Source organism: Emys orbicularis, chromosome 5, assembly GCF_028017835.1.
Source record: "Emys orbicularis isolate rEmyOrb1 chromosome 5, rEmyOrb1.hap1, whole genome shotgun sequence".
NCBI classification, from domain to species: Eukaryota; Metazoa; Chordata; order Testudines; family Emydidae; genus Emys; species Emys orbicularis.
In genome coordinates, this window is record NC_088687.1 from 114517834 (window position 1) to 114544346 (window position 26513).

General features: G+C 39.3%; 2 protein-coding genes across 2 annotated transcripts in view; one reads left to right on the forward strand and one right to left on the reverse strand.

The window, feature by feature from the left end:
- LCORL (ligand dependent nuclear receptor corepressor like) overlaps positions 1 to 21268 on the forward strand; it is a 181214-nt gene extending 159946 nt beyond the window's left edge. Inside the window, exon 7 of the mRNA XM_065405225.1 lies at positions 21085 to 21268. Coding sequence (XP_065261297.1) covers positions 21085 to 21268 — 184 coding nt within the window. The remainder of the gene's footprint in view (positions 1 to 21084) is intronic.
- A 2634-nt stretch (positions 21269 to 23902) lies between these two features.
- The window catches only part of NCAPG (non-SMC condensin I complex subunit G), a 40366-nt gene continuing 37755 nt past the window's right edge, over positions 23903 to 26513 (reverse strand). Inside the window, exon 22 of the mRNA XM_065405116.1 lies at positions 23903 to 24029. Within this exon, the coding sequence (XP_065261188.1) occupies positions 23903 to 24029 (127 nt within the window). The remainder of the gene's footprint in view (positions 24030 to 26513) is intronic.

Genomic DNA, 26513 nt, shown 5'->3' on the forward strand with positions numbered 1-26513 from the left:
AGGAAGGGCAAGATGTTGATATTGAAGAATTGTGGTTTCAATTTTTGTTGCAATCTGAGAGTTGTATAACCATACCCAGGTGGATGCTATTGCATTCTTACAGGTCAAGACACTTTTTTTCAAAAGAAAGTGTCCCTATGATCAATTCTCAATCTGGCTGCAGAAGAGGACTGATCATACTCTCATATCACATTTTGTTCAAAAAATGGCAAATCGGAGATACTTTGAACTTCATGATGCTTCTGGCACTTTGATTAGCTTGTGAAGTGTCTGCTTCAATGACACATTTGGATATGTTGAGGGCTTGGTTCCAATGTACTGTGAATCTCTGTTAAACTTTTTTTTTTTTTTTAAAGGACATTTTCATTTGGCAGTATTGAATTGGACTTGTCTACACAAGCCAAGAATATCATATAAATACATTTTTAGTAAAGGATTTATGGTTCTTTCTAGAAAGGCGCTAACATGATTTCCCCTGTCAGTATATCATAGACCTCACCTAGAGGCTTGGAGCTAGCTAAAGTATCCACATAGAGGCTTTGGAGATGGCTAAGCTAAACTAGAATAAACGATCATGTTATGATAAAACGTGACATGATATTGAGAAGATACCATGTGAGGACTTCACCATATGATGAATGGTCTAAAGATTTCCAGCAAGAGGTACTGAAAGAACTCTTTAAAAAAAAAAAAAAAAAAAAAAAATCAATTCTAATTATTTGCAACATAGGGTATTTTTCTTCATCCCATTGTGAACTTTTTCATTTCTGCCTTACATTTTGGCAACTCAGAGAGTCAACAGGGGCTTGGAGATTTTAGAACAACTCCCATCATACGTATTTGAAAAGGTTTTACTAGCAATGTGTAAAAATACCAGTAGTTTTATTTATTTATTTTCAAATTTGAAAGCCCTGTTTTCAAATGTCTATATATTAATGGGGTACACTCAGCTCAGCACTTCGACAAAATGGGAATTTACAGTTCTAAATACTGATTTGGACATCCTTCTTAAGGCGCCCACATTTGAAAATTGGACTGTATTGTTCCAAGAGTCTAATTGGTTTCCATCTCTCGCTTTGTACAATCCCTTGCAATTTAAAACAATGTCTGCATTAACATATCAGGATAACAGCCAAGATTTTTCTCAAACGTCCCTTCTCATTCCAGAAAGATTCTTGGATTTTAAAAGTTATATTGAAATCTGTCTATTTCTACTTTGGTACTATAGTCCAGTTAACATCTGGACTCCATTGTGCTAGGCATTTTACAAGCACATTGGAAGACATAATCTCTGCTCCAAAGAGCTAATGACAAATAAATAAAATAAAATCTTAGAGAGTGCGTTCAAGCTTTTTAACACATGGAGAGGCTTATTCTATGCTCTAGGTGTGGAACAAGTGAGGCATATGCTTCTAGTGTATATAAAGTCACATTAAGTGCAAAATAATCTGCTGAAATGGTAATTACATCTTTCTCTTGTAAGAATTCCCTCTGGAAGCTCATCAGAGGAATACTAATGAAGTAGTTGGCCTCAGGATATTTCCACCTGTAGATATTCAGAGCAAACTTGTGTAGCTCATTTCATAAACTATAATTACCTAAGCCATTGGCACCCAACTGTTATCAGTCCAGGAGCCATTTTATCATTGAACAGAATTACAGAGAGACGTAAAAGAATGTAACAAGTTAAAATAAAATTGTATATAACAGGTATTAAAATTAATAACTACTTTCAATTAAAATAACAGGAGTACTTGTGGCACCTTAGAGACTAACGAATTTATTAGAGCATAAGCTTTCGTGGGCTACAACCCACTTCTTCGGATGCATATAGAGTGAACCATATATTGAGGAGATATATATACACACACATACAGAGAGCATGAACAGGTGGGAGTTGTCTTACCAACTCTGAGAGGCCAATTAAGTAAGAGGAAAAAAACTTTTGAAGTGATAATCAAGATGGCTCAGTACAGACAGTTTGATTAAACTGTTACAAACTGTCTGTACTGAGCCATCTTGATTATCACTTCAAAAGTTTTTTTCCTCTTACTTAATTGGCCTCTCAAGAGTTGGTAAGACAACTCCCACCTGTTCATGCTCTCTGTATGTGTGTGTATATATATCTCCTCAATATATGGTTCACTCTATATGCATCCGAAGAAGTGGGTTGTAGCCCACGAAAGCTTATGCTGTAATAAATTCGTTAGTCTCTAAGGTGCCACAAGTACTCCTGTTATTTTTGCGGATACAGACTAACACGGCTGCTACTCTGAATACTTTCAATTAAATGAATGTTTCTTAAAGTGAAAATGTCAAGGGCAAAATTTTGCTAGCAGCACAGATATATATGTAATAAATCCTGTGTGTTGTGTGTGAGTGCATGTGTGCGCATGTGCACGCCTGTGCGTTAAATTGCAGGTTTTTTCTTGGACAGTTATTGCATCATAGTTAGGCTGTTGCTTATCCTCTCACTGGAGAGACCCATGGGCTGAGTGTCACTGGCCAGGCACCATGTTAAATTTGGCTTATCTGTACTACAATAGTTCTTTTAAACAAAGAGACTTAACTCTGAATACTTCCACTTATTTTGTCTGCTAGGATCTCTTTATATCTTGGTGTCTTGTTTTTTCATCCTTTGTATATAATTTACACTCACAACATTCATTGATCATTTTAAATTTTATTTTTATTTCTATTTTTCTTTTAGGATTGTCTTAATACCTTTTTTTAACTGGTATACTAACATTTGATTTCCAAATATGGTACTACAGACAGATTCACACTCATCTTCTCCTTCAGCTACAATTTTGGGAGAATTACTGTTAGGTTTTTCATGCTCCTTTAATGAACTGATAATGCTTTTTAGATGGTGCTCTAGAGAAGAAATTTATTTAAAATCACCTGAGCCCCAGTTCACCAAAGCATTTAAGCATGTGTTTAAACTATAAATATGTGAGTAGTTCAATTGAAGTCAACAGGACTATTCATGGGCTTAAGTGATTTGCTCAATTGGGCTTTTGAGAATGCTCCCAAATCCATTAATTGGAGAATCATTAAACTATGAGTGTAGATCTGTGTAAAATATTATTTTATAAGAAATGAAATGCAAGTAAGTACTATATTTTTTTAACCAGCCATGGTTTAAAATTATGTATACTGAAGTTTGACTGTAACAGTGAAATGCAAGGAAACTGTTGAAACAAGAATTTTTGCTGACATAAACCATAATGAAGACAGAGAAGTATTTTTCTTGTTGTAGTGCGGCTCAATTTCTATTACTGTAAAGTACTACATTCTGTTTTCTAAACATAGCTATAGAGGCAAGACACAGAGACTTCCACATTTCTAGGCCCTAATTCAGGAAAGCATCCCTATTCAGAACAGTACTTTGAAGCATGTGCACAGGAGCTTGCTGAATTGTGCCATTAGTTATATAAAATATGCAAAAAATAACTCCTCTCATGCCTGTGTAAACTTTTCACTTTGTTTCCAAAGCTTTGATATTATTCTTGTATTTTGTCTCATTCTACATCTTTCAAACTCAGCCAGAGTTTTGTTGGCTCTTGATCCAGATACATGACTAATTTGAAAAATGATTGATAAGTAATCATCAAATAGAAATTCAGGAAGGTAAAAAGATCTAACCTGGCAGATCTAAGAGGTGTTTTTCAAGGGCAGGGCTAGTAAAAATAAATGTACAGTAGAACCTCGGAGTTATGAACACCTCGGGAATGGAGGTTGGTGGTAACTGAACAAAACATGGTTGTTCCTTTGAAAGTTTATAACTGAACATTGACTTAATACAGCTTTGAACCTTTACTATGCAGGGAAAAAATGCTGCTTTCCCTTTAATTCTTTAGTATTTTATATTTAACACAGTACAGTACTGTATTTGCTTTTTGGAGGGAGAAGGGGGTCTCTGCTGCTGCTGCTTGATTATGTACTTGCAGTTCCAAATGAGCTGTGTGGTTGACTGGTCAGTTTTTAACTCTGGTGTTCGTAACTCTGAGGTTCTACTGTATAAATAAATTGCTTTGTTAGAAAACTTGACATGATTCTGTCAGGTAAGCTGATCAAGAAGAACTTAAGGATGACAGAGAAATTGACCAGGGCTACATATCAAAATTGAAAGGAAAGAGCTGATAAAATTTACTCATTATCTTCATTCACCATCAAAACTAATTCATGCCCTAGATGTTGGGTTCATTTTCTAGATGGTGTAGCTAAGGAGCAAAGTGTTAAAGTGGCTTCCTAAAAGTTAATAGGAAGCTGCAGCAGGAATGGGAATAGAACTTTGATCTACGGTTGTCAACCCATATTTCATTTATTTAGATAACAGCCCCTGTTTTATACATGTCGGCTCAACTCTCTGTAGTTAGGTCAACAGTATAAAGAAGGTAAAGTTTGTAAAATGAGATTTGCTTTGAGATTGTGAGATGAACAAATAGTGGGGCTCCAAATTTTTTGGACAGGGTAACTAAGAGAGGTTTAAGATCTTACCTGGGAGGCACAATCAGCCCTACTGGGTTAAGTATTGTCTATAAATCCAAGAAATCTGTGTTTTAAATCTTGTGGTAGAACATTATGACTTCTAAACATTTTTAAGCCAATATTTGGAGAGAAGTTAAGCTGTGGGTCACATGCAAACATGACTAACTTGGCTACATAATGAATGTACATATATTAGGTACAAATTAAATGAGACAGACCACAGAAGACAGTATTTCCTTAGCTACCACCAAGAAATCTGTTGCATTGTCTATTCTTTAAAATACCTATCACAAAAATATTGGGTGAAATCCTAGCACCATTGCCTGCAATATTGCCCCTCAAGACCCTCCAACTCCAACAACTGTGCCTTAAAGGTATCATCTTGATGATGTATTTTCAATCAGGTGACATGCCCCCCCTCGGGGGTGCGGGGGTGTATCAAACTTTCTAGGGGGCCATGGCCACCAAAGATGGGGCGCCAAAGGGCCATTGCCCCAACTTTTAAATTGGGGGGAGGGGGGTTATGAACTCTCACTTTTGAGAACCTGAACTCGACAAGGGCAGTGAGGGGAGGACCAGCCTCGCCTCTCTCCCCCCACCCCCCCCCCAGGCCCCTTTCCAGAACTGGGAGTTGTAACAATGAAGCCCCTTCCCTGCTGGCATGATGGAGAGGTGGCCTGACAAAATGTGAGTGAACAGACTTGTGACCTGGTGCATGGAGTCACAGTGCCACTCAAATGGAAAGATAAGAGTTGGGGGGTTTTAGTGCCATGTGACTTGCATTTTGATTTAAGCAATTTGCCCAGTATCTCCTGAAAAAATTCAAGGAAAAAAAAAAAAAGGTTGAATGTTGTTTGAAAACTGTTGAGAGCCTCTGATCTAGACTAAGCTTAAACAAAATTTAAGACCAGTACAAATATTTTATTTTTTAAACATTCTAATGGAAACTTTTTAACAAAATTGCTCTGCAATGTTTGCAACATTCACATGGCAACATTGCAGCTAATGCATATGAACATATCCAAGGTGATGTTTGTATCACAGGTAAAGATTTGATTGTTTTCTTACATTGTATTTGATTTTTATGTGATTGTTTTTTTTCATTTCTCCACTTAAACTGTATAACTGGGCAGTGATTTCATGCAATTAAGATAGTGGCAACATTTTGAAGTACTGCAGTTTCATTTGGTAAGCCTTTTTTCTTGGCTAATATGGAATATAAAGAAGCTGAGTGCCCTGAAATCGTAATCAAGGCCCTTCTCCTGCCATGAATAGCACTCACATATGAACTGCTGCATTCACATGAAGCCCCTTAGACTTCAGTGGGGCTTCACCCAGGAGCCAGCAGTCTGCATGTGTGCTATGCATTGTAGGATCAGGGCCTACATGTTTGCCTTCAGTGGGAACTGAGCACCTTCAACACACTGTAGCATCTTACAGTATTGGGCCCGTTGTGATTTGGAACGACTGCCTGTATTGAAATAATGGTGTGCTTATATATGAAATCTGGCAATGAAATCTCATATTTGTCATCAGTGGCATGTAAGATTTATTATCTGGCTATGAAAATGTTTTTAGGAGTTTTAAACAAGAACAGGTGGCAGTGGGGTAAGATTACGTCTAGAACCAAAGTTAAACATTTGAACAGACTAAAATAAATCCAAAAAGGAAGTCTCGACCTACTTAGGGAATTTCCAATGGACTATTTTAAAAAGGCAGATCCCTTTTCTTGGAATACTGCAGATGGAGCTCAGATTAAGGAAACAAATCAACAAGACAATTAACATTGTTATAACATGATCCAGTGGCTGAAAGTTGAGGCTACACAAATTCAAACTGGAAATAAGGCATAAATTTTTGACAGCAAGGGTTGTTAACCATTGGAACAATTTACAAAGGGTTGTGGTAGTTTCTCCATCATTGACCATTTAAAATCAAGACTGATGTATTTTTAAAATATCAGCTCTAGGAATTATTTTGGGGAAGTTCTATAGTTTGTGTTATACAGGAAGTGAGACTAGATGATCACAAGGGTCCCTTATGGCCTATTCTGTTGCCATGATACATGCAAATAGTTTTTAGCAGTGCAATATTGATGTGTGATAAAAGGAAGCAGATACCATTTCAGTGACGGTCAGTGAACAACTTTTAAAAATATGCAGGCAAATCCTTACTCTGCAAGAAAAATAGGCATTGTGATGTGTTACACACAAGCTTCATTGCTCAGCTAACAATTAGAATTTAAATAAAATTATTTCTCTTAATTGGCCAAAGTACAGTACCTTGCTACATTGTATGTGCTCTTCAGCACCTCCTGTTCATATTCCTCTCATCTCAGTCCACCAGTTATCCTGGATTACTTCAATTTCCATAATTCCTTCATCTGTTGTTTCTTTTGCTGTTTTTCTTCATTAGATCATCAGCTCTTGGCTGACTGGCTTGGTCATTTTCTTCATACTGGTGTTCACAAAGCACTGGTCACTTCCTGACTTCACTCTGAATACTTGATTACTATCTCATCTCTTCTACTGCTGCTCACTCCCTGCACTACAACCTGTCAGATCCAATACTCCTTTCAGGACTATCAGACTCTGACCTCTGCAGCTTTCAGTCCTCTTATTCCCTTTCTGATCTCCATTCTGTAGGATAGTCTCCACTTCCAACTGCACCTTCTCCCCCCAACTTAATTTCTTCAATTTTCTCTCCCACTGCTCTGTTTATCTCATCAAACCCCAGCTTCTTCTGAACCTTTATATCAGCTTCCTATACTCTGTTTTCTGCCACTGAGTGTCTATGGAGAAAATCCAGGGACAAAGTGCATTTCCTGCACTCTAAATTCATTCTTCAACTTTGCACTCTTCCTTGTTAAACTCTGCTTCTTCATTCCACTCCTTAGGCATGAGAACTGGTTCCTTCTTCCCACAATCAACATATTTCCAGTCTTTCCTCAAAACACTCAGAAAGCCCTTTATAAATAGCCACTGCGAGCTTTTTAGCCACTTCCATCTCATTGCAGGTCACTATGTACCTTACAATTTGTTTGTAAAGCACTAAATATCGTAAATACTAATTATGCAAAGGCACCATGTGTAGTAGATTCCAAACTCTTTGTTTCTATGCTTCTAGGTCAGGTAGTCTGAAAACTTTAGAATTCTAGAGGAGCTACTTTCCATCTGCTCACCTTCCCAAGATTGTCAACAGGTGATGCATTCTGTGCCTGCTGAGAAGGTGTAGCAACTCCCATTTCCTCTCTCAATTTGTTTTCACAGCTGATGGAAGAAGAATGCCTTCTGATTACTATTGCATTGGTCACAAATTTAGCTAAAACTACTTAGATTGCTTTGAAGTATTTCTTGGGATTTATGTTCATGTAACCTAACGTTATCTGTCTGGCCCAGTCTATCAAGTTTAAGACAATATGACTATGCTGTGAGGCAACTGGTGCCTCATTAAGCTTTAAAGTTACTTCCCTATCTTGTTTTTTTTAGGTTTTGTGTGTCAAATATTTTTCCCCGTTTTTCTTTCAGGTCCAGCAGTTGAAACTTATCTGACTTACCCAGCTGAATTCAGCTACATCTGTGCCTTACCACAAAACCCATCTTAGTTCTACACACTATCTTGAGATTCAGTGCCTTGCCATAGTTTGTCTGATATGAGAGGCAGAGATGCCTTGAGGTGACTCCAGAAATCTCTTCAGTGGCAAGAGACTTAGGTCTTTTGTGCACATGAAAATTCCACCCGTTTAATTTAAAAGGGTTTTTAAACTAAATTAAACCAGTTCAAAACCCTGCATAGATGCCCTTATTTCAGTTTGAGGGGTTTGTTTGTTTGCTTAAACCTGTTCTAATCAACTTAAACTTAATCTATATATAAAGGCAAGTTAATATTGATTTTACTGTGTCCGCACACCCTTCTGTATTAGTTTAACTAAGGGCTTGTCTACATGGCAAATTACTATGCAGCAAGCCAGGGTGCGAGTCTACAGTGGACACTGCTACAGCATAGTAGAAGTCCTAGAGTGCAGCTTAGCACATCATCTGCTTCAAAGCTGGTGCTCTGAGATGGGCACCCGGGCTTGCCACACAGTAACTCCCTGTGCAGACAAGCCCTAAATCATTTTTGAATCACACTTTTAGTTAAACTGGTGCAACTTTGCATGTAAAGAGTCCTTCGTATTCATGGGCCTATTACTGAATAGTGTAATCAAATCTTACACATTTTTCCATTCAATTCTGTGCAGAAAATATGGGGGTGGGGGAAGTTGACAACCACTGTCACTTTGCAGCTCCATGCATAAAGTTATTTAGCATTCCCTATGTGATGTGATCTCTATATTTCACATTGTAATGTGTGTAAATGTGTATTGATACAATACATATGTTGTCATATGCGATTGTTCCTTCCATAGACTCTGTCACCTATAGACTGTTAGCCAGAGTGCTGTTTTCACATATACCCAGAGAATATAGTTGACTTCTTACCAGCACAGTCTGTATTTAGGCTTTTAAATTTCATAAGTGCTCAGTGCCCATTGACCTCACTTTTGAAAATCAAATCACTTATTTAGGATACTAATAAAGCTTTAGGAGACTTACCTTCAGATATGTGTGTGTTAAAATCCGGGCAGTATTTGTTTTGCTGTTTATCTGTGGAAAATTCCAGGAATGTGTCGGTGATTTGCTATCACTTTTCTCTAGAGCAAATCACTTTTTCTGACCCAGGGTAGTCTTCCCCTGTCCCTGAGGCCTGCTTCTGACTTTGCATCTCTGTCTTTTCTCACTTCTATTTGTGTAAAAAGTGTACGTATGGACACAGAAGTTTCAGCCAATAGAATGGTTGATTTTCAACCTTAATTACTCCACCTCACTATTCAGAAGTCTCAGTAAATTCACAAGCCACACGTGGACTGTTGCATCATATCTCTGAATTAATCTCCATCCAGGACATACTGGTTTCTTGACATTACAGAGTAAATTATGAGTTTAGATTAATCCAATTCAAGCTGTAATACACAAGGTTGCATCCATCACAGCTGGAGAACCCGGCAGGACAGTCAGGCCCTTTTGGATGGATCATCTTGTTTGACAAACAATGCACAGCATTGGCCTCTTGTGAAAACAAGCGTCCTGACCAAGATTCCAATGTCTAAATCTCCTAATCATGTTTTGTCCTTTTTACCTTAGTTAAACCAATTTATTAGTGTAATTAAGTAGAATAAGGTGGTGGTGAAGCACTGGCATGGGTTACCTAGGGAGGGGGTGGAATCTCCATCTTTAGAGGTTTTTAAGGCCCAGCTTGACAAAACCCTGGCTGGGATGATTTAATTGGGGTTGGTCCTGCTTTGAGCAGGGGATTGGACTAGATGACCCCCTGAGGTCTCTTCCAACCCTAATATTCTATGATTCTATAATAGGTGTAAGGTCTTGATTCTTTTACAGGACTCATATTTCCATGGGAAACTCTCCTATATTCCTATCTGAACTACGGATGACATTTCTTAGTAATTTACATGCTATTTAGGTTTCCACTAATACATAGAAATTAGTGAGTCTCTGTCAGACTCTGGTCATCTGTTTCATAAAACTCATTCCACTGAAATCCCAAAATAAGGGATTCATTATGTTCATTACTAAACTAATGATTTCCCTTCAACGGCGAGGTGACTTGTAGACTTCAGTTTCCAGAATCTCTTATTTCTGATGACAGTGAGCTCAACCATTGGAATGAGAAACTTGAGACCACAATTATAATTTTTGTACCATTAAGGGGGACTACAGATTGGACAATTATTCCAATGAGATTTCCTTTCTTATTCATACCAATTTCACCAATGGTTAAAGGGGGCTAAGATTTATAAAAAACTAAAGCATACTAAAACTGTTGGAGTGTCCATTCAGCTTTGGTCTTTCTGACACAGCTTGAATTAACAAATTTCCACGAGAACAATGTAAAGATGGGGTCTGAGCTTTGTTCATGGTAATTCTTGATAAACTCCAACTTCACAGTTCTGAGGTGATTCTCTAGGTCAGTCTGCTTCAAATAGGATTTCTGCATTCATTTGTAAATCATTACTGTCTAGACTCACTCTCAGAAAGTCTGGTTTGGGGGCACAATCTGGCTGAGTGCCCAATCTTGTGCCCCCACAAATTTTATTGATTACTGGACGTCTCTTAAATAGTTCTTTCTTTGCTTAGAAGTTTCAATTTAAACAGCAATGACTGCTTAAAGGCTGCATGTGATCGTTTCCTCTTGGCAAAAAGCTCCGGCTAATTGCTTGGTCTTTTATAGAACATCCTTGAAGCTTTTAAGTTTTTAAGAGCTGGGAACCTATTGCAATTGGTACCTATATGGAGAAAAAAGTTCCTGTAAATTGTGGTGGTGTTCTCTGAAATGATGCATTGTAATAGACCCACCTTCACTCATGCACTTTCCCAGTAAAGTTGCAAATTCGTGCTTGTATTCTCTTATGCTGACACCTTTTGCTTGAAGATGGAACTGATGGTTAGCCAGCATTATGGAACAACATGCCACCTTCTTCCCTAGAATTTTATACCTATAGGAATTCTGCCAGTCACAGACTCAAACATGGACACAGAGCGTTGATCTGTTACAACATACACTTTCAGAAAACAGTTACTGGTAAGTAATTCTCTGTGCCTCCTATGCCCCGCAACTCCCCTCTTCTCTCTTTATGTCCTTAATCCATATTCCCAGCTTCCCCATCTATCCAAGATCGCACCAATTTTTTCAAGATAAAAAACATTTCCAAGCTAGTTTTTCTCCTCTGCCCACTCTTTCCACCATTTCCTCCCACCCAACAGCCTTAATTTCAGTCTTGTAAGATGGCTCTCTTGGTGTCAATCTCTAACCCTTCAGTCTGTCTCCTCAGCTCCATCCATTCTCACCTCCTAACTTCTGTCTCTTTATCTCGTTTAGCTATTTTCAAGCCTGATTTTGTATCCCCTATTTTTAAAAAGCCTCCCTGGACCTTGCATTGCTTCTCCAACTACTCTCTCATCTCCTTATGCATGCCATCTATTTCCAGGGCCCTTTTCTTGCTTCTAATTCTTGTGGATCTCCTACAGTCTAACTCCTGACCTCTCCATTTTACCAAAAAAGTTGTTCCATATCATATTAAGAAATCATTTGACAAATATAATTGAAACATACCTAATTTTTTATAATTTTTTTGTTGCGTTTAGAAGCTCCAACAAAAAGATTTTCAATTTTAGGTACAGCTAAACGTGTCACATTTCTGCCCAGACTGCCCTAACTCCAACATACAGGCATTATGTAATCTGTCCATATTTGAAGAGATGTTGAGTCTGGTGCAGCTGTAGATTTAAAAGATTTATATTTTGTTCTCTATATTTTATACTAAAAAGTAAGATTTTTGTCCAAGGTAATATTTTGTTATATGATCTAGGGTTCCACAAGACCCTATCCAGTATTTTTTAAATCCTCCTTAAAATCTTTAAATCAATGCTGCATGTCCCTGTATTATTGGGAAAGAGGTTACAGTAAAGGATGTGTTGCCCCATGAAACATGCAGACCATCTATTAAATCATATCACTAGCAATCCTGAGGGAAGGGGTTTGGGAAGGAAATGAACTGATGTCTACATGGAATTACTGTACTGGGGACTTTTGATTTGACAAGAGAGTTTTAATGGATTCAAATATAGTTGAAGTAAAGGTGGTGATAACTGAAATAAATTGTGGTCACAATTCAGTGAACCGAGCCAGCACCACAAAAACACCCTCCATAACATAATAGTTTAAAAAGCAGCTCTTCTCTGGAAAATGGCTGGAAAAAATTGCACCTTTTTATTCAGCTGATCTAGTACTCTGTGTGTATTCAGAGTAATATTTTTTTAGGTCCAGAAAGGACCCTTATGTTCATCTGGTCTGACTTCTTGCATAACATGGGCCATATTATTTCATCCAGTAATTTCTCCATGAAGCCCATAACTTCTGGCTGAAGTAGAACACAATTTTTATTCCGCTTATGCTGACTCATTACATTTGTCCTATTTTTTTTTTTTTATTCCTGTTGACACTGGGAGAGGAAGCCGAATTCTATCCCAGTTCGCCCATAATCAGTGGAATTGTTTACAGATTTCCAATTGCAGATTCTTTGTTGTTGATTGATGTGTCAGACAGGAAGAACAAAGGTTGACTACGGCTATGTCTACCCTACAGACCTTACAGTGGCGCAGCTGTAAGGTCTCCTGTGTAGCTGCTCTATGCTGGTGGGAGAGAGGTCTCCCGCTGGCATAATTAAACCACCCCAACAAGTGGTGGTAGCTATGTCGGCAGGAGACGCTCTCCCACCGACAGTGCTGTCTAGCACTTTTGTCAGTGAAACTTATGTTGGTTGGGGGTGTCTTTTCGCACCCCTCACTGAAAAATGTTTTGCCGAAAACAGTGCTAGTATAGACAAAGCCTTAGAATGAGTTTGCATGGCTCGCAGTGAGAAAGACATTTTTATTTGTAAACTGATCAGATTTGGAAGTCATTGGAAGACAAAAAAACAGGTAACTCCACAATGTCATTTTTAGAGTCACTTGCATAGTACAACTGCCCTATAATTTAACTGATGGTCTTTTCACAGTACATGCCTAGGACTGACCTAGTCTAAGGGGTTAAACTGCTACACTGCAATTCACCAAGCAGTTCTGTGGATATAACTAGCCAGATTTTTTTTTTTATAATAAATCCTGTAGTCTCCATACTGTAGGTGCCACTTCATCTGCTTCCCCTGAGGAATACAATTCACAACCACTAAAAAAATAAGAACCTTTGAGAGCATTATTTTCTGGTGCCTCTGCCTCCCAGTCTAATTCCTTGGGCAGTGCAACCACACAGTACTCTTGAGGCTTATGGTAAAGCCATGATTTAACCCTTTGAATTCTATAAATGCTTGTTTCTTTTGCTTGAGGTCATGAAAGGCTGTAGGAATAGTCTGATTGCCATAACAGGCTTTTAATTACAGACTACAAGCAGAGGCAAGAGTGAGCATAATATGGTTACTTTGCACTCCAAGAATATTTGAAATCTTTTAAATCGTTGACTTGGAAATATTGTACTTCTCAGAAAATTATGTCTCTTTATAATAAAGAGATCAACAATATTAGTGCCACTACAGCTGGAGGGCAAGGACTGGTTTGGGACAGCACAGTTTTAAAGGAGGATAAGCAGCTTTTTCATTTTTAAGTCATTTTAGTGTGGGTTTTTGTTGCCAAATTTTGTCCATTAAGCACTGAAATCTAAAAAAATGTAGGTATTTGTAAAGTTCAGTTTTTAATTGCTCGCTTCTTTTTCATAGGGCCTCTTAATCCTGTTGGACTGTCTTTGCTGGGAGGATTTGCAAGCAGAACTGCTGAGTACTCCATGACCCCAATTCAAATACCACTTCATGGAAGCACCCAAGTCTAACTTCAAAAACCACGTATTTTCAAGATGAATGCATCTATCACCTAGTCCCTCATAATATGTACTATTGTTAATGCACCTGAAACAGACCTCATTGCAGTAATACTAAACATTCTGCATCAGAACTAGAAACGGTCTTTCTACAGGCTATAGTTTAAATTCAGCAAATTGCTACTGGTTTTGCTGTAAGGCAAAATGTTCTATTGTGTGTAAGGAAGACTCCTGAAATTGCAATTTCATGCTGTTTGCCTGAGATTGCTGAAGTGAGCCATATCTTTCCTTATGTGGGGCTTTCTTGCATTGTGAATAGGAAACTAAGAGTTTTCACTTGCAGAGCTTCCTTCAACTCATCCCTTTTTGGGGGCAGAACTTGACCAGCCCTGGATCTGACAGGCTGCTTGGAACATAGAACTTGCAGATCTCAGGGATTCAGTTGATGACAGAGCCATCTCTATATAGATGTCCTGTAATTGAGCACTGGTTCCTCGCCCCCTTCCCCACCAAAGCATGCAACAGTATGGTTCCAGAAGCTGCTGCTAGGGGATTTTCCTGAGGAGACTGCTGCTTATCACTCCTTGGAGAACATTGGGATGGTCAGACTATAGAGCGGAAGAGCAAGTAAATTAAAGCTGACTGGGTTCAGCAAGCAAATGATTCCTGATTTCCCATTGAGTTGGTGGGGTTACCTTGGCCCAACCACACACAAATGCCAAGCTTTATATTTGTGGAGCACCTGTGGAGGGGTTTCCTGAGGTCAGGGAAAGGTGGAGATGAAGCCACGGAGACTGGAATCCTCACTCTGATAAACAGACCAGTAATTGACTCCACTGGAAGTGTAGAAAAGAAGTAGGCCCGCTGTTAGGGTCATGGTGTAATCTGCAGCTCTGCTCTTCCCAGCAAAAGGTGTCCGTGTGGAAAGACCAAACAGAACAGTTGTAGATGTGAGACATTTATGCAGCCATTTCTATTACTTGGAACACATTTAATACTTGAGTGCAGCATTGTACATACTAAGCTTTGCTTGAAGAACAAAACATTTTTAAAAGTTAGTTGTAAAATGTACTGCATAATCACAGTGGTATTTAGGAAAGAATTCTACTATTTTTGTGTTCACTGTAAATCTCGTAATTCAAAATATATTTCAAATAAATGTACCAATATAATCAGGTAGTTTTGTTTTTTAAAATGTGTACTGTATAATAGGTGCAGAAGTTCTCTGGTGATGCACAGGTAGCTATAAGATAAATGAGTCCGTGTGAGCGGCAGAGCTAAAGGTAGATGATGGACTTGTTCTGGCCAGCACAACAATCATACGGTAGAAAGAAGTGGGTTAGGGACTTATAGTATCTGTTTATAAAGTAAAAAAACTAGTAAAGATCTGTTTAGTTGTGCCCTTTGAAAAAAGAAACAGCATTTTCATATATATATATATATATATATATATGTATACACACACACACACACACACATATATTAGGGCTGTCAAACGATTAAAAAAATAATGGCAATTAATCGCACTGTTAATAATAGAATACCATTTATTTAAATATTTTTGGATGTTTTCTACATTTTCAAATATATTAATTTGAATTTCAACACAGACTGCAAAGTGTACAGCGCTCACTTTATATTTATTTTTTATTACATATATTTGCACGGTAAAAAAACAAAAGAAATAGTATATTTCAATTCACCTCAGACAAGTACTGTAGTGCAATCTCTTTATCTTACAAATGTAGAATTATGTACAAAAAAACTGCATTCAAAAATAAAGCAATGTAAAATGTTAGACCCTGCAAGTTCACGCAGACAAACAAGTTTGTTTACATTTGCAGGAGATAATGCTGTCCAGTTCTTGTTTACAATGTCACCTGAAAGTGAGAACAGGCGTTCGCATGGCACTGTTGTAGCCAGTGTCGCAAGTTATTTACGTGCCAGATGTGCTAAAGATTCATATGTCCCTTCATGCTTCAACCACCATTCCAGAAGACATGTGTCCATGCTGATGACAGGTTCTGCTCCATAACGATCCAAAGCAGTGCCGACTGACGCATGTTCATTTTCATCATCTGAGTAAGATGCCACCAGCAGAAGGTTGATTTTCTTTTTTGGTGGTTCGGGTTCTGTAGTTTCTGCATCGGAGTGTTTCTCTTTTAAGACATCTGAAAGCATTTTCTACACCTTGTCCCTCTCAGATTTTGGAAGGCACTTCAGATTCTTAAACCTTGGGGTGAGTGCTGTAGCTATCCTTAGAAATCTCACATTGATACCTTCTTTGCATTTTGTCAAATCTGCTGTGAAAGTGTTCCTAAAACGAACAAGTGCTGGGTCATGATCCGAGACTGCTATAACATGAAATATATGGCAGAATGTGGGTAAAACAGAACAGGAGACATATAATTCTCCCCCAAGGAGTTCAGTCACAAAATTAATTAATCCATTATTTTTTTTAACAAGCATCCTCAGCATGAAAGCATATCCTCTGGAATGGTGCCCGAAGCATGAAGGGGCATATGAATGTTTAGCATATCTGGCACGTAAATACTTTGCAACACTGGCTACTAGAGTGTCATGTGAACGCCTGTTCTCACTTTCAGGTGACATTGTAAATAAAAAGCAGTCAGCAGTATCTCCCGTAAATGTAAACAAACTTGTTCATCTTAGCAAGTGGCTGAACAAGAAGTAGGACTGAATGGACTTGTAGGCTAAAGTTTTACATTGTTTTGTTTTTGAGTGTAGTTATATAACAAAAAAAAATCTACATTTGAAAGTTGCACTTCATGATAGAGATTGCACTACAGTACTTGTGTTACATGAATTGAAAAATACTATTTCCTTTGTTTATCATTTTTACAGTGCAAATATTTGTAATAAAAAAATATAGTGAGCACTGTACCCTTTGTATTCTGTGTTGTAATAGAAATCAATATATTTGAAAATGTAGAAAAACATATTTAATAATTTTCAGTTGGTATTCTATTAACAGTGCAATTAATTTTTTAATTGCAGTTAATTTTTGGAGTTAATCGCGTGAGTTAATTGCAATTGATTGACAGCCCTACTACACATACATACACAAAAATATACATACACACACTCTTGCTATTTCTACTTTTAAATACCTGTTAAAAAGCAGTGATGGCTACCTTGAATGGGTCCAGATAAAGAAAATTACTTTCCTAGAGCTCAAGTATCAGGGGAAAGCTTATGCCCAAATAAATGTTAGTCTTTAAGGTGCCACCAGACTCCTTGTTGTTTTCCTAGAGCTGTATTACATAGCAAGCTTCAGCTGCTTCTTAGCTCCTTGATTTTTAGAAAACTAATTCTTGTCTCTCCTAAGCCAGAAACCTGCACAAGATACAAAGGTTATGTGACTAGGCACCACTCTTTTTTTAGTCAGACCTGCAGTGTTTCATGGAAACGTTGTTTTCCCCAGGAGTGTTTCTCTGGTACAGGATGGAATAGCTAGACAGACGCACCCAGGTTCAAGTCCCTGCTTTGAATCAGGCAAAACATGAGCTTGAACGTGGGTCACCCACATTGCTGCTGGGTGCCCTAATAACCAGGCTATTCTGGGCTTGTGCTTGCTCACTATTTATATGATTTTTTTTTTTTTTTCAAAAAAACTTTAAAAAGATCTGTTTCAGAATGAAAATTTCTTACCTCAAAACTTCTTGCAAAAAAGAAATATTGTTTTCTGGCCACCCAAGTGACAAATGCTAGTTAGCATGTGCTTGGCTAGTTTCCATATTAAACTTTCATATTATTTCATTAATATTTATTCATTAAAAGCAGATTTTGTTTGTCATCAGTTTCATCCAAAAGCTGCCTGGCTGACCCAGCAATATAAAAATACAGGCAATGCCTCCCCAATTGGCTCATCTGGACACTACCAGGCAATAATCAAATTGGGTCACTTTCTAATGGCCAGAATGCAAAAATACTTTACAAATACTTTTTTATTTTTGTGAGATGCTCAGCTGACTCAGAATGGCTTTGCTTTAAAATTTGGTAGGTACAGTACATGGTCCTGCATGAGGGATGTGGGCTTTGCTTTGAACAAGGGAGTTGCGTGAGCTAGTGCTTTAAGACCAGAATGTAGTCATAGAAACTTTTGATTTCGACCGCACATCCCAGTCATGTTTTGGGCCTGCCTTCCTTTCACTTCCTATCTGTAATGGGGTAGAGTACCGGTAAGTCACAGCTGGGAACGTTCTGAAGATTACTCGATAAATGGTAGTACAATTCCTTGAAACTGGAAAGGGCTTGACAAGCTAAATATTGGTTGAAGAAATTTGGTTTTGAAATTGTATAGCTTTTTGAAAATCTGACTCAAGCACAGGCCCTAGTCCTTATCTTTAGAAAGATGCATCAGATTCGAGTGTACCGAATGTTCTCACTACCATTTCTAGCTAGAGAATGAAATGTGTATGTCTACTGAATGCCATCCTTTCTTAGCTCACATGCTCTGTAAAGAGAACATACTGTTATTTAAAACCCATTTCCTACAGCAAAAACCTGCAACTTTTTTCTGTGGCACCTGCACATGCGCACCCGTGCACCTTAACCTCCAAAGGCAATAGGTTACGGCCAGTGAAAAGATCTCCTTTCTGACACTAATGTTGCTTTGTCTAATTTTATATAATACTTCTTATCCGCTTGACCTGTTGTGGTCTAGAGCAGTGGTTTTCAAACTTTTTTTTCTGGTGACCCAGTTGAAAATTGTTGATGCCCGCAACCCAACAGAGCTGGGGATGAGGGGTTTGGGGTGTGGGGAGGGGCTCAGGGCTGGGGCAGGGGATTGGGCTGGAGAGGGTCAGGGCTTTGGGCTGAGGGGTTTGGGGTTCAGGAAGGGGCTCTGCGTTTGAGGGGGGGCTCAGGGCAGGGGATTGGGGTGCTGCCTTACCTCTGGCAGCTCCCAGTCAGCTGGTGTGGAGAGGCGGACTTCCCACCTGTCTTGGCACCGTGGACGCGCTGCGCCCTGGAAGCATCCAGCAGCAGGTCTGGCTCCTAAGCAAAGGTGCGCAAGCAGCTCTGCACAGCTCTTGCCTGAGGCACCGCCCCCCCCAGCTCCCATTGGCCAGGAACTGGCCAATGGGAGTGCGGAGCTGGTGCTCGGGGCGGGGGCAGCGCTTGGAGCTCCGTGGCCCCCTGCCTAGGAGCCGGATCTGCTGCTGGCCACTTCCAGGGCACAGCGTGGCGTCGGAACAGGTAGGAACTAGCCTTAGCTGGGCAGCACTGCCGACAGGACTTTTAACAGCCTGGTCAGTTGTGCTGACCAGAGCCGCCGCGACCCAGTGCCTTACATTCCACGACCCACAGTTTGAAAATGACTGGTCTAGACAGATGAGGTAGTTATGTTTCAAACTAGTGTGTCCAAACCACAAGTGAACCCCACTTGTGAGGGCAGGCAATGCTGCACGACTTCCATGTCTGCCCCAATCCTCTTTTCCCACACATTCTGCAAATTTATCCCTGTTAATATGGACAGAGGGTGTGGTCAGCTTTCCCCCAATGCAGCACCATGCAGAGGCTTCGAGCTCAGGCAAGCAGCCCGTTGTTCCAAGCGTCTCTCTCTGACTCTCAGCTCAGCTACAGAAACTCTTGCTGATATGGAGGTTTAGATCCATTTCAAAATAGACTAATTCATTTTAAGGCTTAGAAGCAGCCTCTGTGAGTTAGTCTGACCTCAACCAATCATAGCATTTCCCCAACTGATTCCTGCATCAAGCCCATGACTTTAATTGAACTAGAGCACATTTTTTATATCCTGAGTGGATAGCTAAGACTTCAGTTGATGGCAAAATCTCCACCTGCCTATGTAAGTTTCAGTAATGAGGGTTAAATCTGCAGCTTATTTCCAGTCAATTGGTTTAGCTTCAGCATCTAGCCACTGGAGTGCTGTGCCTTTGTCTATCAAATCGGATGTAGGTTCTACTAGCCTATGACAGTGAGCAATCAATGTTACCCAAAAGAGCCACAGTAGTGTGAATTCATGATCTAATTAACTTTTTTTAATATATATTTTCTCACAGCAAAATGACTGATCCAGTATTTTATCAAATAGTTAAGTACCATAGTAAAAGCAGTCTGATTGGTTAATAATTACAATCTCAGTGTTTTAATAGCATGAGCTGCGGGAGCCACATTAAATAGACACTTGCAGCTCACAAGCCTCAGTCTGAGTATCACTCTTAACCTTTATTCAGGTAAATGGAGTTGAGTTTTCCTGGATTCTCATTGTCCGGCTTTCCAGAAATTGAATAATTTTTGTAGTTCTCTTTTGAATCCTTTAAAAAACAATGTTGACAAATTGTGCAGTGTGAACACCAGGGCTGAGCACATTTGAAAATTCTACTCTCCAGTTGCTGAGGCACCTGGATCCAATACATTCTCCTTTGACAAAGAAAATGTGTATAGGAGCTTTGCAATTAGCTTGGAATTTTGTCCTGCTTTCTAGAGACTGGTTCCTGTTGACTTTTGAATGCACACTACCTTGCACGAATGAGGTTTTTGTGTTGAACAAATTGTAGGCTGCAGCCTGATTTCAGTGCCCAGGAGGAAGTCTTTTTGTAAGGATCCCCCAAAAAAAGCGCCACCCAGGGAAATATTAGTATTTCCATCCTTAGTGTCTCTACTGTAAATACAACCTAGATTACTGTGTAAAAGTAATTATTACGATGTTAAACTTTGGGGCGGGGACTGGGGCTATAGATTGACTGTTAACACCTCTCAGGTTAGCCTCTCTTGAGTGAGCATGGCACTACTGCAGAACACACAAACTGCACCAACCACTTATAGGAGCAGCTGATGAATTGTGCTAATTTGAGCTGTAGCTTAAGAGACCCTGATGGACCAGCCAATTCAAATTGAAAGCACCACCACACTTGCATTAAGGGTCTGTGTGGACAGGACTTGAGTTGGGGACAATGCTTGAGTTATAATTTGAATTAATCTTATAGTGAGGAAAACCCTGAGTGTTCCTAGATGTTGTGTAGAGGCCTGGCAGTGCTCCACTCCCACTTGGTGCCTCTAGGTGGGCTTGAGGTAGCCCCAAAAAAAGTGCCTCCCCACCTCTCACCCATGGTGATGTGCCTGGTTTGGATGAAAAAATAATACACTAAAGTTCTTTATCTCCTTTTCCCCCTCCCCCAGCTTGATACAAGTGAAAGCCTCTGAGAAGCAGAATTTATTTGACATGAACACAGCAACTCAACCTTTGAAGTCCGTAAAGAAGTGCCTTAATCAGCCCACTGAGTGGAATCTGAATTTTGCAACGGTATCTCTTGCCAATTGTAAAGTTTTTAACCAAAATCTCAAAACTGATGAGAACAAATAGGTTGCAGCTATTCTTGCACTATTATTTTGTACATTGTTTTTCTTCTGCTGAATCATAAGCATTTATTAAATTGATCTTGAAATGATCTCTTGTGATTTGGCTTTATATTAAAATCATTAGCATTATTCATTTTGATGTACTCTTTGTATGTTTTTTACATGAAGGTTTGCATTTGACCATTATGGAATTTTGCAGTACAAATCTCATATCAGATGTTTCCCTTTTAATAGTATTTCATGGGGGGGGGCGGGCGGGCGGTTATGTTCTTTTAAGTTTAATTATATAATTATCCCAGTTTTATTTTTGTGCATGAAAGTTAATATATTTTGTGACATGGGTCACTAACTGTAAAGATTTATGGCAATGATTCAGAAACAATTCTGTAACAGGTGGAGACTGACTACCTCGAAGCAAAGCAGTAAAAAGATAAGGCAAAGATGTATAAAATCTCATTCATAAATGTTCAAAATTTACAGAACAATCAGATTGCACAGTATGTTTTCCTTCTCTAGGGGGTTGAGGGTGGGGTTTATTTTCACTTATCCTGAGAACGTGTCAATATTTAAAAATTAGTCTAAAAGAAAGGCCAGCCTTGTAGGAGAAATCTCTTGAAAGATTGTCATTCAACCCTGTATCTGCACTTTTTTTTAATTGATGTTTCTGATAAGTGGTCTATTTTGTTTTGTTTCTATGAATTTTCCTGTCACCAATTAAAATGGATGTAAACACATTTCCAGTTAATTGCTTTATTGCATTTTAGAATTAATTTCACACTTCAACAGTATACCTCTTAAGCCGATGTAAATGTTTCCATTTTATTACCTAGTAGACATTTTTATCAAGCCTAAATCATAGCCTCAGCTATGGTTATTTGACATGTCTAATAAAAATTGTAGTGATAGTAGTGTGCTGTTACATTAGTTAGAAGAAACCTATAGTGCACATTTCCCTTTTCTAGATGCATTTATTTTATGGACAGAGCAAAGATTCTTTCTTGGTTCTACATTATCAAGGATGGAGAACTCAGTGAGAGTCAATAGCCTGGAAGAAGTGTCCTTCAATGACAGTATCTATTTATAAATTTTAGACAACAAAAGTGTCCTGGTTGTTTACAGCACTGACTCACCCTCTTGGAATGCAAGGGGGAAGGCTTTAAAGGTGCAAGCCCTGGCATTGGAAACCCCTTTCTCCACGCAGCAGGCAAGGCAGCACCGACCGTCTCTCCCTTTGATGTGTGACTATCAGGTGGGGTTTGAACCTGCTGTGGGCATTGTACTAGTCGCTTCTTTTTTAGGGGGCTTGGAAAAGAATTTTTTCCCTTGCCACCATATTGGTGTCAGTGGAGTGGGTTTTTTGTTTTTTTTATTGCCTTCCCCACAGCAGGGGTTAAGGAACATCTAACTACAAGGAGAGAGACGGTAAAAATGGATTCTGCCAGGGCAGAGAGCAGACCCTGGGGTGATGTGCTCATAGCAACCTGTGTGGCCTTTTGTACCAATTGCAGCTTATTGGGTTGTGATTTCATTCCTAGATACGAGTTGCAGGAAATCAGGTATACAGGATTTTTCTCCTCTAAACAAATATCTACTCAGCCTGAAACTAGCAATGCTGTTTCAGCTATCACCAGTGTACTACATCAAGACACTCTCTAGCAGGTATTAAGATACTTCAAAGCAGATAAAAGAGCCACACCCAGCATCTGCCCTATTTTTTCTAAATAGGACTTTCAGAACTTCGACAGTGTACATTTTTAACCTGACTGCCAAAGCTTGTTTTCTTAACAGTAATCACCTGGGGGTGGCGGGAAGGGAGAAAGTGTCGAATCACATTCCTCTCCTAACAGCCCTATTTTGTCCTTTGCTAAAACAGTAGTTTTACAAATCACCCATGTACTTCCTTACCAACATAAGTCCTATACTGCATGGGGAAGCCTGCCAACATCTTCCAGAAAGAACAAACAAGTCCTTGCAAAAAAATTATGGCACAAAAGTGGATGTTCACAAAGTGAACCTTCAGCGCACAGAATCTATGAGGAAATCCACCCATTTATCAATTTCTATCCAAATCACAGGTTTCAAAATTCTAAGGAAATGGATAAAATATTGCATCAAAGAAAGGTTTACAAGCTTTCAAACAGTACCAGCAAGAATAACTAACCCCAAGTTCCACAGCCACTTACAGGCAGAAAGACGTCTGGCAACAACTGAAAGACATGCAAAGCTGCAATGGCATCAATTCTACTTTGTTTGTGTTCTGTAAGCAAGTCCTAAAATCCTATATTTAGTGCCTGAAGATGCAGGGAAGGTCTATAACAAGTTGCTTCCTCTTTTCTTCCCCTAGGCATTTTCTGAGAAGCAGGGGAAATGTGATTTGGAATAGATAAAAGCCACAAATCAAGTTTTAGTAAGACTTTATACTTTTATTACACAAACAGAAAATATGCATCTAACTAAGGAGTGATTGTCAATATTAACACTAATTTAAAATATTGTAAAGTTCCTGGGAACTTCATGTTTTTACAACAACTATAGAAAGATTAAAAAAACTGGATTGACAGTAAAACAAAACTTATTTTTGTAAGTCTGTTGTGAAGAGCTGGCTTTCGTGAAGGACACTTCTCTCGCTCACTCATCTTCAATCGTCTGCTTCTACATTCAGAAGCTTTGAGAGATTCATTCGAGTTTTCTCGAGTGCTGCTGTTTTTGCTCGTCTTGAAGGTCTTGAACTTGGCAATATAACTGGTTCTGGAACTTCATCACCACTAAACATAAAAAGTTTCAAAATGGCCACAAAAAAGTTGTAAGCAAATTTAAATGTAAATGCATTGCCTTGAAACCACTGAATAATAAACTACATTCTTTATTGTAGACACTGCACTGGATATAGGTTGTAAGTTTATTTTTAAATAGCTATGTATCAATTAGAATACCTGACCACCACAAAGGGATAACCAAAGGTTACAGAGTAGCAGCCGTGTTAGTCTGTATCCGCAAAAAGAACAGGAGTACTTGTGGCACCTTAGAGACTAACAAATTTATTAGAGCATAAGCTTTCGTGGGCTACAGCCCACTTCTTCGGATGCATATAGAGTGAAACATATATTGAGGAGATACATATACACACATACAGAGAGCATGAACAGGTGGGAGTTGTCTTACCAACTCTGGGAGGCCAATTAAGTAAGAGGAAAAAAAACTTTTGAAGTGATAATCAAGATAGCTCAGTACAGACAGTTTGATAAGAAGTGTGAGAATACTTACAAGGGGAGATAGATTCAATGTTTGTAATGGCTCAGCCATTCCCAGTCCTTATTCAATCCTGAGTTGATTGTGTCTAGTTTGCATATCAATTCCAGCTCAGCAGTCTCTCGTTGGAGTCTGTTTTTGAAGTTTTTCTGTTGTAAGATAGCCACCCGCAGGTCTGTCATAGAATGGCCAGACAGGTTAAAGTGTTCTCCCACTGGTTTTTGAGTATTATGATTCCTGATGTCAGATTTGTGTCCATTAATTCTTTTGCGTAGAGACTGTCCGGTTTGGCCAATGTACATGGCAGAGGGGCATTGCTGGCACATGATGGCATATATCACATTGGTAGATGTGCAGGTGAACGAGCCCCTGATGGTATGGCTGATGTGATTAGGCCCTATGATGATGTCACTTGAATAGATATGTGGACAGAGTTGGCATCGGGCTTTATTACAAGGATAGGTTCCTGGGTCAGTGTTTTTGTTCAGTGATGTGTGGTTGCTGGTGAGTATTTGACATCTTCATCATCTGGACCCATGGAAAAGAAGCCCTTGAGGAATTCCACCATCAACCTCAGCCTAGATCAATCCACACAAGCGGTCCATTTCCTGGACACTACTGTGCTAATAAGCGATGGTCACATAAATACCACCCTATACCAGAAACCTACTGACCGCTACACTTACCTACATGCCTCCAGCTTCCATCCAGGACACACCACATGATCCATTGTCTACAGCCAAGCTCTAAGATATAACCGCATTTGCTCCAATCCCTCAGATAGAGACAAGCACCTACAAGATCTCTATCAAGCATTCTTAAAACTACAATACCCACCTGCTGAAGTGAAAAAACCGATTGACAGAGCCAGACGAGTACCAAGAAGTCACCTCCCACAAGACAGGCCCAACAAAGAAAACAACAGAACACCACTAGCTGTCACCTTCAGCCCCCAACTAAAACCTCTCCAGCGCATCATCAGAGATCTACAACCTATCCTGAAAGATGATCCTTTACTCTCACAGATCTTGGGAGACAGACCTGTCCTCGCTTACAGACAACCCCCCAACCTAAAGCAAATACTCACCAGCAACCACACATCACTGAACAAAAACACTGACCCAGGAACCTATCCTTGTAACAAAGCCCGATGCCAACTCTGTCCACATATCTATTCAAGTGACATCATCATAGGGCCTAATCACATCAGCCATACCATCAGGGGCTCGTTCACCTGCACATCTACCAATGTGATGTATGCCATCATGTGCCAGCAATGCCCCTCTGCCATGTACATTGGCCAAACCGGACAGTCTCTACGCAAAAGAATTAATGGACACAAATCTGACATCAGGAATCATAATACTCAAAAACCAGTGGGAGAACACTTTAACCTGTCTGGCCATTCAATGACAGACCGGCTGCTGGGTATCTTACAACAGAAAAACTTCAAAAACAGGCTCCAACGAGAGACTGCTGAGCTGGAATTGATATGCAAACTAGACACAATCAACTCAGGATTGAATAAGGACTGAGAATGGCTGAGCCATTACAAACATTGAATCTATCTCCCCTTGTAAGTATTCTCACACTTCTTATCAAACTGTCTGTACTGAGCTATCTTGATTATCACTTCAAAAGTTTTTTTCTTTTACTTAATTGGCCTCCCAGAGTTGGTAAGACAACTCCCACCTGTTCATGCTCTCTGTATGTGTGTACATATATCTCCTCAATATATGTTTCACTCTATATGCATCCGAAGAAGTGGGCTGTAGCCCACGAAAGCTTATGCTCTAATAAATTTGTTAGTCTCTAAGGTGCCACAAGTACTCCTGTTCTTTTAACCAAAGGTTAGTAATTAAAGTGTGTGGAAAACAGCAAGATTAGCTTTTAGGGGCTATCAACATAAAACAAAAATTGTTTAGACAAATTAAAGGGCCTGATCATATTGAAGTTAATGGGTCACGTGCTTGACCATAGGCAGATGTGGGTCCACGGTT